Source organism: Mya arenaria, chromosome 6 (genome assembly GCF_026914265.1).
Source record: "Mya arenaria isolate MELC-2E11 chromosome 6, ASM2691426v1".
Taxonomy (NCBI): Eukaryota; Metazoa; Mollusca; class Bivalvia; order Myida; family Myidae; genus Mya; species Mya arenaria.
The window spans coordinates 27,797,935-27,816,870 of NC_069127.1; the positions used below are offsets into that span (position 1 = coordinate 27,797,935).

Here is an 18,936-nt window from a genome sequence, read left to right on the forward strand (position 1 = left end):
TAATTCAAAAAGGGTCATCTTCTGGTCAGCCCCAACCCCAAGATCTAAATATGTGGGTAATCTTGTTCCCTCGAAGTGCCATTACGAGGGGTGTTCGGGAAGTTCGCGGAAAAATACGGTAATATGCAAATATGATCTTCTATTTCTCTGAAATTATATGTATGAGTAATTGAGCTATATTTTTATTTTTATTTTGAAAAGAAAATGTATATGATTACTGACACACGAAATAACTGTATACATGGCGACGCACTGATAGTAACCAGGGGCACGTACACATTTCCAACACTTCATGCGATAATAACCAAGGTTTTTATCACTCCATCAATGCCAAATTGCCCGCTAAAAGACGTCACATTACGTGCACATCTTGACGCCATTTCCTTAAAGTGACACTCTTATTCAAATTCCATACATACAAATGTTTAAAAAACATAAATTTTGAGTGATAAACCTTCAACTACTTACTTAATAATGCATTTATGGGGAATATTAATAAGTGATAACAAGTTTATAACCGTGTACTAAATAGCTGAAAATGCAAAAATATTAAATGATTGGTGAATGCTAAAAGATTTACTGTGATTTACTATCGTCTCAAAAGGAAGAAATACTGTGTTTTCTGCACCTTTCTTTTAAATTGAACGCATTATCCTTCATAAGATCCATTGTTTTTGACATTTATTAATCCGTTTTGGTAAAACATTTGTATTAAATATGGTAAATCTTTTTGGGGAGTAATAGTGCATCTTTAAAATGTGAACGTTAAAGTCGCTTCCGTTAGGATTTGAATGTGTTTTAGCAACATCGTTCGCAAAATAACTGTAAAACTATGACGTCAACGGGTGACGTTGAATTGCACAGTGTGGTAAAATTCTGTATTGGATTGAAAAAGACACTGCCCGAAACTCTGAAACTATAACTAAAACGTTGTCAACGCTATCATCTGGCGGGAAACCATTTGGCCTGTTTTCCTCAACAGAACATATACGTTTTCTAGTGGATTCTACTCTTGATTTCTGATTTCATTCAATCAGTGTGAGAAAAGACAACTCTGTAGAAGAGTACCTGAGATGCTCTATTTTCAGGCACCGGATTTCTTGATGACGTTATAACCAATAATTTACACTGGACCCGGATCAGATGCAAGCGTCTAGATGGTCGAGATTTTCTAGTCACATGATTTTAAAATGGCGCGAGCCACAAAATTATTCCCCGAATAAGTTAATTTTGAATATACTAGCTCCGGAGATGGGGTATGTAAAAACTTTTAATGCTTTTTTTAATATTTATATTTTAATCTTATTGGAAAATAAGTAAACCTATTCATTGAAAAACATTAGCAATATTATTTGGCCCTATCACGGTCTATGGTTTATAGGTCCGTGGCCCTAATATTTTTATTCAATTTGAACAAGGGACAAAATAGTGTTGTAGACAAATCAGTTGACCCATTAAATAGACCATAACGCTATTTTGTTGTAAAAAATGGTTAACAAACTATGACAAATGACGGAAGAGGACAGCATGAGAGGCAATATGGTTTATGCTAACCCACGATTGTCAATAAAGTGTCACCATTTCCTAATGTATTGAAATGGAACAACAAGATAATGTTGCAATGTAATACCTATATAGTATATACCTAGCAGTATGACATTATGCTTGTCTTGCCTGCTTACAAGTAAAGTGTTCTATCAGTTTGTCTACAGTTTGCAGACAAATGTGCCTTACTACTTGACAGTGGCTCCGTAATCTTGTTAACGTTAACCTCACTGAATTCTTAACCACTTAGTTTTTATATTTTTTCAGTGTGCAAGACTTGTCACGCCAAAATCATTGTGGGTTTGACCTGTTGCGCTGCTATGTGAGCCACACTATCGGGCCGAGTTACAACATGACTTTAACAGAAGGTGCTCTGTACTGCAGCTACAGAAATGTCATGCAACAGACACTTATCAGGTTAGTCCAAATAATTGTACGTTGGCGGATTTTTTTTTAGATTTTTGATATGGCAAATCCTTCACGTACAAATTGTTTAGTATCAAAAGTGGGTAGTTGTTCCGATCAGGATTCCGGGTTAAAGCATATAGAGTCTATAAAATATCATAAAAACAAGAAATATTACCAGATAATGTTATTTTATATTAGTTCCGTACACAAAAATTAAATATCCAACTTATAATTATGAGTTTGACGGCTTTTTTTCATTTCATTCTGTCAAAACATAACGATATATACATGAAGGGCACCTGCAAGGCTTCAGGGCACAGTTTTAAATCGCTCGGAACATTTCGGCCATAGCCGAGTTGTTACGATTGTATAACGAGGTACATCTCGAAGCTTTGTCGGAGGAGGCCGAGTTATTACGATTGTATCGAGTTGTTCCCCTTCGCATAAATGTTTTTGTGTCAGTCAACTTTCGTTTTATTGGAAAGGTAAACAACTTGTTTTAATGCATTAAATGCTTGTTTAGTGCAAAATAACATTTCACTTACATGATAAAATATGAATATAACTCTTTATGATCAATTTCAACCATAAAATACTTCACTTAAAACAATTTCAATATTTTTAAAACACCCCCGTTTTTTGCACATTCCCGTTTAGACGTTAGGGATTGGAAGAATCCCGTATAACACGTCTATTATTTTAGACTATTATCAGGTGTGTTTGCTAGCAGTCTTGAAATTAGACTTTTGGTACAACGAGCCTAAATCGTTATGTTAAGCTTTGCTACTTGGCTTGTTGCAAGCCAGGTGCAGTTGAGGGTTTTAACTAAAGAGTTATGGAAAGACCCTGTCCATATTTGGTTAAACCCTTCTGCCCTCACGGAGACCAACATGTGCATCCATCATATATTGTAATGCTGAGGGCTTCAGGGTTCGAATTTAACTTTGAGGAGCACGAGTGCATTTTGAGGCAACTCGCAAAATGAAAATTCAACTTGCAATTTTATTATTTGCTTTATTCCCGTATAATATTGTCTAATTAAAGTAGAAATTCACACCTAAGACATATTATGAATATTAAAAAGTGTCAATCTTGACTGAGTGACTCGACTACTAGAACTTGTTGATGGCTTATTCTATTTGGGGGGGTACGAAAAGACTCATCTGATGCTGGCAGCTTTTTGATTAACAAAGCTGTTCAATAATTTGACATTGTTCAATTTGTATATTTACCCTCGACATCGGGTAATTTAATACCCATTCGACAAGCACGCTTCAGATTTCATTAAGTCTGTAAGTATTAAAATCAATAAATTTGAAATAAAAAAAGCAACAGTAAATGTAGCGTGGATACTTTGGACCATGAAATATATCGATCGACGTAGTCTATTCATTTTGACAGTTGGGCGAAAATATATTCAAAGGACGATGGGGTTTACATATAGTGCGCAGAAGCGCTAAATTTAGCCAATGATTGAGCTAGGTGATTACGTCATTCGTATTCACTTTGTATAATGCACGCCTCAGAGCATCCCGGAAAGATTCGAGATAAAACTCGGCCTTTTCCATATTTGTTCTATTTTTGAAAACTTACTAGAGCGTGACTCCGTACTGTCTTCTTTATACTGGTAGTGTAAACATGCCACTAATAGGCTGTTTTTAAAACTGTTCCATATATAGGTACTCCGAGGACGAAAATGGCAGTCCTTTATTGTGCGGTTACCCGGTAATAAAGTACTTTTCATGCAGATTGGTAGTACAATGTATCTTGAAAAATGCCATTTGTATCAACATGGACAATTTTGTAGTTGTGGTGCAAGTCTAACTGAAAATATTTCACAAATAATAGTGCCGAAAGTGTTCCGATTTAGGTACTCACCCAGTACATGTGTTTTGATCTCTACTTCTTCACTCTTCTGAATTAGCAGTCCCGTCACAGATTTATTTTTATTTTCTATTACTTCTAGATATATTTTGTTTACTTAAGATAAATATTGATACACGTAGAGGCGTTTGATTTATAAACAAAATATGATTATGACATATTTTCTATATATATATATGTTGTCAGGTATGTCAAGGGGGCAATTGTTTTACTGATATTTATATTACAAATAGATAATTTCCATAATTCAAAGATTCATTATTAAATTCAAATGACTATGTCATTTCTGTTACAGAGAGAATTCCATCCGCACCTTGGGTTTATGTTGTGTACATTCTGGTAAAAGAGGGTACCCGCCTAAAGAAGGCGCTCATATTGCAACACGTAAGTCCAGTATGACAATTAGAATTAACTTGAATTGTCTTATTACTGTTAAGCTTGTCTATCTTTCTGAGAAAAGGAAATATACAGGTATTACACTCTTGATGTTGTCAGCACTTCATTTTAACCTTGGCCAATAATTATATACATGTACACCCCAAAACCACTAAAGATATTCCCATGAAGCTTAGTACACATGTCAGCAGTGACAATATAATATATTTCTAGCACACCGGATAGGCATTTCCAGTGACGTCAGCCGTGCTGGAAAATCCCATCTGGCATCCCCCCATGCCAGATGAGTCAAGCGCTGTGACGTAATACTTTTTATTTCTTTTATTATATACTTTAAGTAACTTCAATAGATGAGTTTCATAAACATTAACTTTGCAAAAATATATCTTCACAACAAATCGAAATAACCCTTCAAAGACTTGATATCGAAGGAACTTATTGACGTTGACAGTGAATAAAAATTACTGCGCGTCAGGACGTCAGTAAACATTATCGCACAGGCTTTTTGGTGAAATGTACAAAAATGAGCTTTTTTATGCAGTTTCTTCACCAAAAAAAATAATAAAGGTATGCTAGAAAAAATATCTATCATGTGTAAGCCTCGTTACCAGGCAACGCAGGTGCCCTCGGGTCGGATTTTTCTTTCCGGAACGGGAACACATGACAGTTATTATTAATATGGGCATGTGTAATAAGGACCATAACCCATTACTCATACTCTTTACTAATAGGTGTAATAAAGCCCTTGATCAACCTTTATAAGAATCATCCATTCCTGGTGCTCTTTTTAGAATAATCCATGAAAAACTCTTATTGCTAAGTTTTATCTTCAAATTTTGGTCAACATATAAACATATGCCCAATAACACATTAAGTTGAGTTATTGTCAAAGGTTCGGTGTCGCCGGAATCGTTATGTAGACTGATTACTTCAGCCATATAGCTGAAAAACAATCTATATTATAATGTTATTAATTAGGTGATTTCATGTTGGCCTAGTTATTTGTCCGAGGTTAGCTGTATTTGCCTGAGCCCGAAAGGGTGTCAGTCTGCTTTTCTAGAGTTGACTTTGCTGATTTTGAAATGCATCCTTAAAGTGACATTGCACATACTTATGAATAAAGCACTGTACATTGTAAGGAAGCATGTCTTTTAGTCTTAATTTTGTTAATCGTTTACTAAAATGTCAAATGTCTCACCTTCGTTGTCCATTTTGTCGGTGTACAAAATCATAATAGTCGTAAAATCCACCAACAGGTTAAAAACAACTGTTATATCAAACCGTTCATTGTGGTTCAATCATTCAATTAGGTTCAAGTATTCCAAATAGAGTTATACCAAGCACAACAATTTCAAAACAGTCTGAAAAGGGAAAACAAAATGGCTACCTTTAAAAATAATTTCCAGCATATTTCTCCTATTAGGCCAGTTTGGTCAGCCAATGAAAATTGCCCATTTCTCAAATCCTATATTAGGCGAGTTTTGTAGCCAATCAAAATGGAGGAAACTCATATAAGCCGAGTTTGGTTGATATTGGCCGAGTTTGGTCGATATTGAGCGAGTTCTGGCATATATTGTCTTCAATTGTCTGGTATTGGTACAGCAATTGTCTCTGTATCTCGTCAAATACGTAATGGTTGATTAATAATTTAGAATGAAACTTTGTACAAGTGTTTCCAGAGACAATACATCATGTTCAGCAAGTGCCATAACTCTGGCTTTAAGGTATGTACTATTTGAAGTCATGCAAAAACTATAACTTGGCCACATAACCACTAAAGATATTAACATGAAACTTTGTATAAATAGGCTCTGTGTTCTTTTTTTCCATTTAAAGCTGCTTATAGAAAATGGCAGATGAGGTATAACTATATGGTTGTGCTATTTTCAAAATTCAGATAATAATGCAACAAGTGCTGGTTTTATCCAAAATATTCCTGTATGTTTGTACAGTTTTTCTCAGATCGCAGTGGATTTAATTAATCTGTCATTTTAGCATTTGATTAAGTTTTTATACTTTTCCAACTTTCCTTTCCTTTTTGCAGAAGGCGTGCTTAAAATCAAGTGGTAATCCACCTGCATATATATCTATAATCATATAGCATTGTATATACTTGGCAATCAATGGAAAGTTTTTACAGTCAAACCCTGAGGTCACAGCATATTTCCGGTTTGATTCCGGTACAAGATAAAATGGTAAAACTAAATGATTGGCCAATCCTAGAAATGATGATCTATTTTCAACTAAGCTCTAAAAAGTTTACCAAATCAAGTTCACTGAATTAGGCACATTGAATTTCCAATTTTTATTTGTCATCCGGTATGTGTCCATTTAAATTTATTTGCATATATTCTGCTTTTTCTAATGCGATTTGTTACTCGCATCATGGCCCTCTTGTTTATATTCAACATGTTATTCAAGTCAAGCCCTGTCAAATCCACACATTATTGTAACATACATGTAGTATGCTCTCCGTTACTGGAGGAATAAAACGTACTAGTATATATATGTTATATTCTTTATTCAATGTAAATTTCCATTACACAAACATATATTCATGTAGCTTTTATACTCACTTATTATATGTCAGAGACATCGACCTACATTTGATATGGAAATCGATACATTGATTCGAATTAAAACCAGATTTGAAAAATAAATATGATTCATTTGTGTTATATAGTGTTAATATAATTACTCAAGAAAAAGACACATTACTAAATTTTATTTTGCATTACAAAGCATGTTTAAATTTATAGAGTTATTAAACTATGAAAATACTGCATGTCTAAGAAAACTAGTTTTATTATATAAACATGCCTTTAAATTACAATATTAGTTCATATATAACGCTGTAATGAGTAATGCTCAACTTTATTTACTTTTATGTATATATTGCATGCTCACATTTAACTGTTAATGCCATTCCATGTGTTTATGTTATTGTAACAACAATGAACAGTATATATGTTCAAGTTAATAATAACTGTTCTATTCTGTTCTGTAAGTGAAAACAACATTATTCTGTACTTTTCACTCAATTTTGCTATACATGAAATAGTGCCAAACATCACAAATATATACATTATTCATTATTCAAAGGTCATTTATTTGGTATATTATAGTACACTTTAACTTTCTCCCTGTTAAATGGTCGAGTCCGGATCAAAGTAAACAGTTACTGATATCTACGACCCGTCTATTAATATTTAAGATTATAAGTATCTTCCATGGCCGAGAGTGTAAGATAGGTTCATTCCAACCCGAGCGTAGGGTGTTTTGCGGAAACGAGGTTTACCGAGGATGAACCTATCTTACACGAGCAGCTATGGAAGATGCTTTTTCTCCCACCTCAGTTAAACAAAATTAAGTAAAAATGTATTTTTTTGCTGGAACTCTGTGCTTAGTGAAAATAATTGCAAACGAATATGCGATAATTCGTGGTTGTCATGGATAATCGCGCAGTGATTCAGAGTATGTAAATGGTCTGATCGGTCTTTAAATAGTTCTAAGAAGTGAGAAGCATTATTTCTTGAAAGGTGCGTGAAAACTGTTTTCTGGTGACATTTGAAGCGAGAAATAATTAACAAGCGTTCTAAATATTGCCACAAGACAAGGTTTCCATTATGCGCTACAGACGTCAGTCTTCAACAAGGGAGGTAATTACAATGTGGTGACCATTAAAAGAAGTTCCATACGGGCATTTTATCTTCGCCCATGGGCAAGATAAGAATTTCTAGCATGGTTAAATTAATGGATCTACTTATCTGAGGTAGGAGAAAATTTCTGAGCTCTATTGTATGGCTGATATCTAGGACCCGGCTATTAATATTTAAGATCATTTCTGAGCTCTATTGTATGAGCCTCAGGTATCAATATGGTGAGAAATTTGTAATTTGTGTTTATCTAAAAATGAGTTATTTGTGTATTTTCAGGCAGCGGATCTTGCCTTCTGTTTCATCTGCAGAACAACCATGCTGGCTTGCAAGGCTGGGAACATCAAGGCCGAGGGTGGCTTTATCACTGTGGGATTTAACTACTGGCGGGACGGACCAAAGAAGTTGCTAATCAACAAGAACTCTTAATGCCACTAGGAAGTAATGGAAAGACACATGAAACTACCCTGACAGACCTAGGACATTGGAAATGTATTGAAGGTAGATTTATATACACTTCTCAAACACTATAATAGACAATTGAGTTAACTTGCATTACTTCCCTTTAATCATAAACTCTATTGCATGTATTGTTTTATATTATAAACTGATGTTGTACACTTTCATAGCATTGGACTTCACACAGTAAACAAGTAACCTTAACCTTGTGTCTTTGTACATATCACACCCATCCCCAGGAATATAACAATGTGCTTTATTTATTTATTTGCTAGACATATTGTTCATTTAGCAGAATTTAACTTGAGTAGATAAATATAGTCAAACAGTTATGTTTCTTGTTACTTGTAAGTGCTGGAAATTGAGTGTAAGGAAACAATGTTTAAATTTTACCCTCAAATATGGGGGGCAGGTGCCCCTCCCAGCACCCACCCCATCCACAGCCCCAATATTCAATATGTTCCTGCGCGCCTGATGAACTAATGCTACATTAAGACAAGCTGAAACTCAGACCTGTGTGTAGATAATTAAGGACTGTAATGCCAAGGACTAATACATTAATTGAATCAGTCACATACACCAATAACCAAAATGGAGTGCAGGGAATGCTCAACTCTGTTTGGCCTGTTTGAAGCCATATTTGGGCAGTGTTTTTATACCCCCCAAAACAAAGTTTGGGGGGGGTATACTGGAATTGGGTTGTCCGTCTGTCCGTCTGTCTGTCCGTCTGTCCGTCCGTTTTTTTGTCCGGGATTCATCTTTGTCGTTATTGAACAAATCTTTTTCAAACTTTCAAATATTAATGACCATGATGTAAACCTGTGCCTCCGTGGATTTGGTCAGAGTCGCATGATCCTGAGTGGAGTTGTGGCCCCTTAATGAGTTAAATTGGGCAAAATTAGCTTTGTCCAGGATTCTTCTTTGAAGCTATTGAGCAAATCTTTTTCAAACTTTCAAATATTAATGGCCATGATGTAAACCTTTGCCTCCATGAATTTGGTGGGAGTCACATGATCCTGAGTGGAGTTGTGGCCCCTTAATGAGTTAAATTGGGTAAAATTAGTTTTGTTCGTCCTACTCCTTCGTCATTTTTGAATGAATCTTTTTCAAACTTTTAGCCATGGTGAGAACATTTGCCCCAGTGATTGTGGTTGGAATCACATGATCATGTCTCCAATTATGGCCCCTGAATAAGTTAAAATAGGCAAAAATTATACAGCTTTGTCTAGCCTAATCCTTGGTCATTTTTTCTCATTTTTTCTATAAATCTTTTTCAAACTTTCAGATGTCAATGACCATGATATGAACTGTTGAATATGTGATTTGGTGCACCTGTATTAATCAGAATGTTTGCATGGCCTTAAAAAGACCTTTAATTGATTTTGTCCTTAAAAAGACCATCAAAAGTCCTGAAGTTAGGTGCATACAGGCCTTAAATTTGTTACAATATTCGCTTTGGTGGCCTACTCCTTTGTCATTTTTCAATATATTTTTCTCAAACTTTCAGCTATCCATGACCATGATGTGAACCTTTGTATATGTGATTTTGTGCACCTGTATTATTTCCTTGGTACTCATGTGTGGGGGGGAGGTGGTGGGGGTGGGTAAACAGAAATTGGGTTGGCAGACTGTCAAATTCACCCGTCCACCTTCATTTTGGAATATCCTGTCAGGAGTCATGACACCTTTATGGTGAAAATGAGAGAAACAGGTTTGTTATCTCCCCTGAGGTGGGTGGGAGTGGGGTAATATTCGCTTTGGTGGCCTACTCCTTTGTCATTTTTCATCATGACCCCTTTATGGTGAAAATGAGAGAAACAGGTTTGTTATCTCCCCTGAGGTGGGTGGGAGTGGGGTAATATTCGCTTTGGTGGCCTACTCCTTTGTCATTTTTCAATATATTTTTCTCAAACTTTCAGATATCCATGACCATTATGTGAACCTTTGTATATGTGATTTTTTACACCTGTATTATTTCCTTGGTACTCATGTGTGGGGGGGGGGTAAACAGAAATTGGGTTGGCAGACTGCCAAATTCACCCGTCCACCTTCATTTTGGAATATCCTGCCAGGAGTCATGACCCCTTTATGGTGAAAATGAGAGAAACAACAAACTTTCAGATATCCATGGATATCCATGACCATTATGTGAACCTTTGTATATGTGATTTTTTACACCTGTATTATTTCCTTGGTACTCATGTGTGGGGGGGTGGGGGTGGGTAAACAGAAATTGGGTTGGCAGACTGCCAAATTCACCCGTCCACCTTCATTTTGGAATATCACAGGGAAGGGTTGGGGGGTATTCGTTAGCCTTTGGCTTACAGTTCTAGTTTACAGTTGGATTATTATTATCAGTGTTCTCAATAAGAACCGGCTGCCAGCCAAAATGGATGATTCAAGTGGCAATTGGGCTGGTTAAAATTTGAAAAAAATAAATGAATTTTAAGTAAAATAATAGTAGCTATTTTGTTAAGTACTGTACTATTTGAGAAGGTTCAACCGCAACTGATTGAGAACCCTGATTATATTATAAATAGAAATTACTGCGTATGAGATATGTTTCAACTTCCAGATAGCTTTTGGACATTATAACTTTTTTAGTTTGTTTGCAGTATATAAGTCACAATTTTTTTTAAATGGCGGATACATCATTATTCTAAAATACTAAGTATAAGCCATGGAGTAGGCATAACCATCAAATGTCAACTGAGATGTTATAGGTTTAATCTAATTTTATGAACCGAGAGTGAGCATATTTTTCATTGAAATACTGTCACATTCAAAATATTAATATTCATTGAAGTGTTTAACAAAACTGAACAAAATTAAGATAATAAAAAGCAGTTCTGACAACATTTAACTGCTGCTTTAAGCCATTTTGTGAAATAAGATATTGATATTAAAACACTTATTATAATTGACAAAATGATGGAGGAGAACAGCTTATAAGACCCACTCAAAGCGAGAGACGGTGTGGTTAATGTTGACAATATAACACGGTGAAATCTAACAGTGTTGCCTCTAATGCTTCTGATGATGAAAGTCATAAACATTCTGAGGAAAAACATTTTGACTATTATGTTTTAGGTCTAAACTTGAGCCTTTTTTACAGGAAGATCCTTGGGTGGACATTTGCAAGGCCCTGCTTTCCACAAAGAACAAAGCTGCCAAGATAAACTTGGCTCTTCGGATGTGTGCAACTAAAAATCTTCCAATGATGATGTGTTGTCAGGTAACAAGTACAGGATGACAGCATGAAAATAGTCTGAACTTTTTTCCTCAAAATACAGAAGTTTTAAAAGGTTTTAATTTAAGATAAGAAAATGTGTGTACTGAATGAACTTGGTATATAGCAATCTCAAATAAATAGGAATTTCAATTGGTAAGAATGGCGTAATTCAGATGTGCCAAAACTGGAAATTTCACAAATGAAAAATCATTGCTTTATGCATTGCAGCATTTCTAGTTTCAAAGATTAATACTTCTTTCACATGTGTATATTGTTTGGCTTTGCGGTGCTCTTGTTAGGCTGTAAGTCTGTGTCAAAAGTGTACCTTTCTTATGTAGAATGAATGTCATGTATTTTATGGACTCTTATATGACCAGAATAATCAATAATTTCAGTTGAAGCTTCTGTTTAGATGTCATCAATGGGAAGGTTGATGGTTTTACCAGAAAGGACATGGTTTTGACAAACTGCCAACGAGAGCTTCAAAGGGAAAACCTCCCTATGTGTACAAGGTAAATATTGGAAGTCGATGTATTTCTATGCCCCCCTTCAAAAAGAGGGGGTATATATTGCTTTGCACATGTTTGTTGGTCTGTCGGTCGGTATGTCGGTCGGTCCGTCCGTCGAATGACCAAAGCTTGTCTGAGTGATAACTCGACAATTCCTGGACCCATGGTTATCAAACTTGATATGGAGGCTGGGCCTGGCCAGCAGATGACCCCTATTGATTTAAGGGGTCAGTGGGTGAAAGGTCAAGGTCACAGTGACCTTGAATGCGAAAAGGTTGTCTGAATGATTACTTGACAATGCCTGCACCCATGGCCCTCAAACTTGACTTGGAGGTTTGGCCTGACCAGTAGATGACCACGTTTGATTTTATGGGTCATCGGGTCAAAGGTCAAGGTCACAGAGACCTTAAACGCAAAAAGGGGGGGTGATCAGTAGATGACCTTTATTGATTTTGATGTCAAAAAGTCAAAGGTCAATGTCACAACTCATATTGGTCATTATACTTTACGTCATATTTACTTATTCCCTGCTGCTAAGAGGATACATGTTTATCTGAAAATATCAGTCATCATCTGAACATGATTAAAAACTGTACCTACTTTGAATGTTCATAATCTTAAAATTGCCTCAAAGGCATCCAATGTCATTGACATATCAGCTGGCTGCTGTCATTTCAGTCATTCAATTGTCCAAATATTCCTTACAACATGGCGCTCAGGGGGGACATAATGTTTAACAAACATCTCTTGTATTACAGTATAATTGAAGGTGCAGTTAGTTTTGTTGTCCAATGAGGTTTATCTTGGGATTTGGTGTCAGTTTAGCAGATACAAGAACAAATCTAAATCCACATTAAAGATTCTGAATAGTTTTAACTCAATAACATGAGAGAAAGAATTGTTTATTTTTTATTGTGTTTGTGTGACAGGGTGCTTTTTCTGACCAATTTAAGGCGGCACTTTAGCCTCATTTCCAGGTAAAAATACAACAAGGGGTCACGATTGATCAACAACAACAACAACAAAATGGCCAACTTCCTGTTTTGCTTTAAAAAAAATCTCCTCTTAAACTACCAGTCCAAATTCACTGAAACTGTACAGGAAGCTTCATTGCATGACCCTCTACAAAAATACAAGAAGGCATTGAGATTGATCAACAACAACAAAAACAAAATGGCCGACTTACTGTTTTGCCCTAAAAATTCTCTCAACTACCAGGCCAAATTCAATGAAACTTTACAGGTAGCTTCATTGCATGACCCTTTACAAATATTAAACAAAGCATGGTCATCAGTAAAGATATGTATAAATTGCAATAATTTGATTAATACTATATCACAGAGTTGGCCCTTTGCTTAGGTGAGCGTTTTAGGGCCATCATGGCCCTCTTGTTTTTTATATGACATCAATTGGAGAAGTTTGTGAGAAACTTATCATTGTGATGTCATCTTTGCGATTTCATTTCATCACATGATATTTCATAGAAAAGCATAAAAGAAATTTACATTGTGTTTATTCTTGTGCCTTTGCCAAACGGATTTGCCTTACTGATTCTGATTAAGATACAAGGCCTGCTACAAGACTGAAAAAGTATTAATTAATCTGAATATTTATCCTTTAATGTGTCGTTTACTAGGGGTCCCTCCAGCTCTCAACAATGGGTTCCTTAAGAGAGTGCAGCAGTTTTTCAAAAATTCAATAAAAGAGGATGAGTTTACTGTAACAGAAACTACATGAATGTTGTTTAAATTATTGTTATTGATATTGTTAAAATATCATGTTATTCACACAAGTTATTTTCACTGCAGTGATTTTGTTTCAATTTTGAGAATTTCACTGATCTTTACAGATATTGGTTCATGTATAGCATATTAACAGACACGCAGCGTTCACTTTCAATTGCAGGATTTTGTTTTTTTTAAAAGTCTTCACGACAATGATGTCACACAAGTTTCCAATTTACACTAATTAAAACGACATATTGTTTTTAATATTTAGCTTAAAAGAAACAGGTTTGTTTAATTTCTGTGTAACCTAAAAAAATAGTTTACTCGTGATCAGAGAAAATCATGATTTCTCTTGTGATTGTGTTACTCTTGAAAGTGCTTCTATGATTACTTGTTGGAATACAATGAAAAATCCCCAAATATTCTCTTTATCTTTTGTTCTAAACTATTTTTATAATATGTTCATTACCTTTCTATTAAATGAAAGAACTCTTTAACTGCTTGTTTGACTGTAAGCACTTACTGAATTCATGCATAAAGGTTAGGACATACATGTATATACAAAATGAAATACATTTTTAAATGATGTATTTTTACTTTCCATGGATGTAAAAACGATAAAGCAATGTATGACATTTGATTTTATGATTCTACGTGTTTCATTTCATTGAATATTTTAGAAGCAGTTTCAAAGTTATTCAGTCATGTAGAATTTTATAATTATACATACATATGATTTATATATATGAGAAATGATGAAAATAGTAATTAATCATGTGTTATTTCAGTGTTGATGGTGTTTATCAAGACGGTGCACTGCTAGATTGCCATCTGTGTGGGCCACAATGCTCAGCAGAAGCAGCCCCTCCTACTGGGTGGATACCCGTCGGGAATCTACAGCACTTACACCATCTCCTGCAGGACAATGACGACGATGATGAACTCTGATCTTACGATCTGTTGTTAATAATCTATAAGGCTATTCAGAATTCATGATTGTTTTTTCATACATGTAGTATTTTTTGCAAGAAAAAAAGTTATGTGTTGTCAAAGCCTTGTTGTTGTTGGCCTCTATTTCAGGCCAAAGTTTTATGTTACCTGTTCTAGTCTTAACTCAAAATGAACAAGACATTAACATGAAGCAAGGCCCACAAATCTGGCTATGATAACTGTTGAGTTATGCCCCTTGTTTGTCTGAAAATTAACAACAGACAAACATTGGCATTTGCCCGGCGTCACTGCTTTTTGTTGAAATTGTTCTTATAAATTATTTGGTTTATTGATTTTTGTTATAATTTTATTGCTTTGATGTTCCTGTACAAGGTTGAACATGTGTCTAGATTACTATGGTTTCCTCTTTTTGAGATTGAATCTCCTAATTTGGTGTGTTATAGTCATATAATACCATTTTAAGATAGAAAATATTGTCCTTTCCGATAACTCGATTATCTTTCCCTGAATACTCTTCAAGTGGGCATGCGCAAAAAGCGGAAATTTACTTCCGGGGACTACACAAACCAGGAAGTAAACAGCAACAAGTGAAAATGGAAAGTAAAGATTCAAAACTAATAAAGAAAACGGGCAGGAAAACCCCTAAGTACTGTTGTATTTGTAAAGGAATTTACAGAGGAAAGGTTATTGATGGGAGAAAAGTGTCATTGCACCGTTTTCCTCAGAACAAACGTTTAAAACGTGTGTGGGTGCAGCGATGTAAAACGGTCATGAGATCGTTCCAGTGGAATGAACACAGACGATTGTGTAGTGAGCATTTTGTTGGCTTCAGAGGACCTTCATTCCAGCATACACTTCCATCTATGTTTCCAACTGAGACTGGTGCTACCAAAACCTTCCAGCCAACGGTATTTTTTATTTCTTATATTAGTTTAAGTTCTTCCTTACATGCACCTCAAAATGAATTATGTTATATCAACGGTGCTTAAAAACAATGTCACAGCACTTATTTGTAAATTTTGTAATTTAAGAAATGATTAAAGAATTGTTTTCAAATACAGCCTGGAAAAATGTGTACCATATAGCCTGGCAGATTTTGTACTAAAACATTTATCTTATACAGTTTCATTTGCAATTTCAGCTCCTTGATGAAGACGTAGGTGATGATGATGATGGTGATACGGTCAATGACGATTTAGACCTAGAACTGTCAAATGATGATAGTATACAGCCACAACTGTCATTTGTATCCCCTTCCGGGCATGCCATTGATACCTCTGTCCACCTGCATGATTACTGCATGGGACCAGTACTACAGCCACAGAATCAGTCCTTTAGGTATTGTTCAATATATATATATATTGCTTCTTGTGCTATGAAATCGATCTGATAAGTTAATTACTTCTGATCATTTTTCTTCATTCTTTAACAAAAATAGGAAAATTTAAGTGTTTGTAAATGTTTAAGGCCAAAAAAACAAACATTTGGTTAGGGTTACCAGACTGTACATGTAAGATGTGGTAAATGGGTACATGATCAATTTGTATATGTTTCAGATGTTGTGACACACAGACTGAGAACAACTGTGCAGTGATGGAAGTACAAACTGAAGAAAGTTTCCTGGGAAAAACAGCAGACTTCAGTTCACAAACAGAACATTCTACTAGAGACTTTGGTGTACAATGTCAGCTACCTATGCTCACATATGATGACGTAAAATACAATGACGATTTGGTCAGTTTTTACACCGGAATCCCTAATCGAGTTGTGTTTGAAGCTTTGTTTGATGAAATCAAGGATGAAGCTGAAGTGCGGACATCAAGGCGGAAACTTAACTATAAAGATTCAGATGGAGGACGGCCAAGAACTCTAAGTGTTCTGGATGAATTTTTCATGGTGCTGATGCGCCTACGTCTAGGTCTGTTATTTGAAGATCTAGGTACTAGGTTTTGCATATCCACTTCACAATGTAGTGACATTGTTGAAAGATGGATCAACTATTTACATGTACAATTATCCTTTCTTGTTCAATGGCCATCTCGTGAGGTAGTGAAAAATAACATGCCTGAACAATTTAAAGAGAAATATTCTAACACTAGAATTATTATCGACTGCACTGAAATTTACAGTGAAACATCCAGTTCTCTTTCTTTGAAAAGTTTAATGTACAGTGATTACAAGTCTCACATGACTCATAAGATTTTGGTGGGTATAAGCCCAAATGGTGTTGTAACTTTTGTTTCTGACTGTTGGGTGGGCTGTACCAGTGACAAGAAACTCACAGAAAAATGTGGACTCTTGGACTTGCTTGAAGAAGGAGACGCCATAATGGTTGATAAGGGTTTCACTATTACAGACCTTACTACTCCAAGAGGCATTCATCTCATTATTCCACCATTTAAACAGAAAGGAAAACAATTCTCTAAACGTGAGGTTCTCCTTACAAAAGATATTGCAAGTTTACGAATACATGTTGAAAGGCAAATGGAGAGAATCAAGAACTTTCGAATATTGCATGGCAATATTCCTATAACACAGTCAAGGAGAATTTCTAAAGTGTTCAAAATATGCACATATTTGACAAATCTATGGCCACCACTTGTTCAATAATAACTCATGTGTCAATGAAAGCGTTTGTATATATCAAGCATTAGATTTAGGGATAAAAACTTGTATACTTCTAACTAGAACAATGAAATTACAATTTTGTTTTAAAATCATTTTTTCGAGCAAGTTATATGATAACATATGAGATTACACATTTGATTCAGGTTTGACAAAAATGGATAAGGAAATATGCTCATGTGAATGGATTTCAAGATTTGATTTGAAACATGTATGCATTAACTGATCAATTTATTGATATAATTTTTTGTTTGTGAAACATCTGCTTTGTATTTTGTGGTTTTATTATTTGTAACATTTCTAAGAATAAAAGTCAAAGATCACTTATTAAGTTTGGCTCTGAAATGAGTTTTTTTTTATTTGCCATGTGTAATTGATCTACCACGTACTTCAAATCATTAGTATTGAATTGCTTAAAGGATTTTTCAGTATGAACCATTTTCATATCAGTTTCATAATTGAACTAAGTGGAAATAAGAATAGGCAAGAGTGCCATAGATCAAACTGAAATGCCCGACAAATGTTAACTTTAAGATACATTAGATTAAAAAAACTAGCCCCATGCTAAATATGTCCCAATGTTTAAAGGGACTGTACACCAGATTGGCACCAATAAAGTTTTTTTCTGTAACAAATCTCAGGACAAATTATTTAATAAAATGTTTTACTCTTCTGATATGATAATGGTAAAGAAATACCAAAATGTAAAAGAAAATTGAGCTATGGATTGAACTAGTGTCACCAAAATAGCTGTCCAGTGTTGTATCCACTTTGCTACGAAGGCTTATCCGAAACCATATGAATGCTTAAGCTAATATACCTTACTTGGTTATATCCCATGATATCATCAACTAGCAAATCACGCATAAGAATGAATTCTACTAGGTATACATACCCAGTAAAAAAAAATTAATGGAGAAATATGGAAAAAATAATGCGAAAATAAATTAATTGTATACTACGGTATGTGGTACTTCAGTTAGTTAGTTTCAATGCATTGTACACATTGATACCAAGTTTATGTCAGTTTTTGACAAGTTTCTTTTTTTTTTCGATATTTCATCACACGGTGTATAGCCCCTTTAAGTTTTGCACCCTGCAAACATAAGAAAGTAACACTCATTTGTTGTTTTTAATTAGCAAGTCAGAAAAGGAGAACAACTCGACAGTCTTGAGTTATGGGCCGTGCAGTAGCTACATGCAAACCAATATTCAATTGAACATCTTCAATTGTTTTAGAGTAAAACTCAGCTACTTCTTTAAACAATGGCAATATAAACGCTATCACTATCCTGCACACAAAATGCAATAATAACACACTTGAAAGGTTAAACATATGTCCATTTATTAAGCTCAGAAATACATCCCTGAAAACTAGATAAATGGAAAGGAAAAGTAGAAAAGGTCAAACATAAAACAAGGAAATAATTAAAGTAGATTTACAGCATCGCATAATCACAATATGTTGACAAAAGTACACATACTTTCAAAATACTGCCCAAAATTTAGATTTACAACTTTTTTATTCATGGTTTCAAATTATA

At 34.9% G+C, this 18,936-nt stretch overlaps 1 protein-coding gene across 2 annotated transcripts; it reads left to right on the plus strand.

Annotated features, from left to right (window-relative positions):
• The first annotated feature begins 1,161 nt into the window (after positions 1-1,161).
• Positions 1,162-17,698, plus strand: LOC128237302 (uncharacterized). 2 transcript variants are annotated; one of them, XM_052952690.1, is made up of 10 exons: positions 1,162-1,256; positions 1,813-1,962; positions 4,133-4,221; positions 4,447-4,535; positions 8,169-8,390; positions 11,464-11,583; positions 11,976-12,092; positions 14,605-15,675; positions 15,909-16,105; positions 16,324-17,698. In XM_052952690.1, exons 8-10 carry the CDS (start codon positions 15,361-15,363, stop codon positions 17,375-17,377), a joined length of 1,566 nt encoding a protein of 521 aa, XP_052808650.1. In that variant the 5' UTR covers positions 1,162-1,256; positions 1,813-1,962; positions 4,133-4,221; positions 4,447-4,535; positions 8,169-8,390; positions 11,464-11,583; positions 11,976-12,092; positions 14,605-15,360; the 3' UTR covers positions 17,378-17,698. The 2 variants fall into 2 exon arrangements, with proteins under 2 accessions (XP_052808650.1, XP_052808649.1); XM_052952689.1 differs by lacking the exon at positions 4,447-4,535.
• Positions 17,699-18,936: the final 1,238 nt, after the last annotated feature.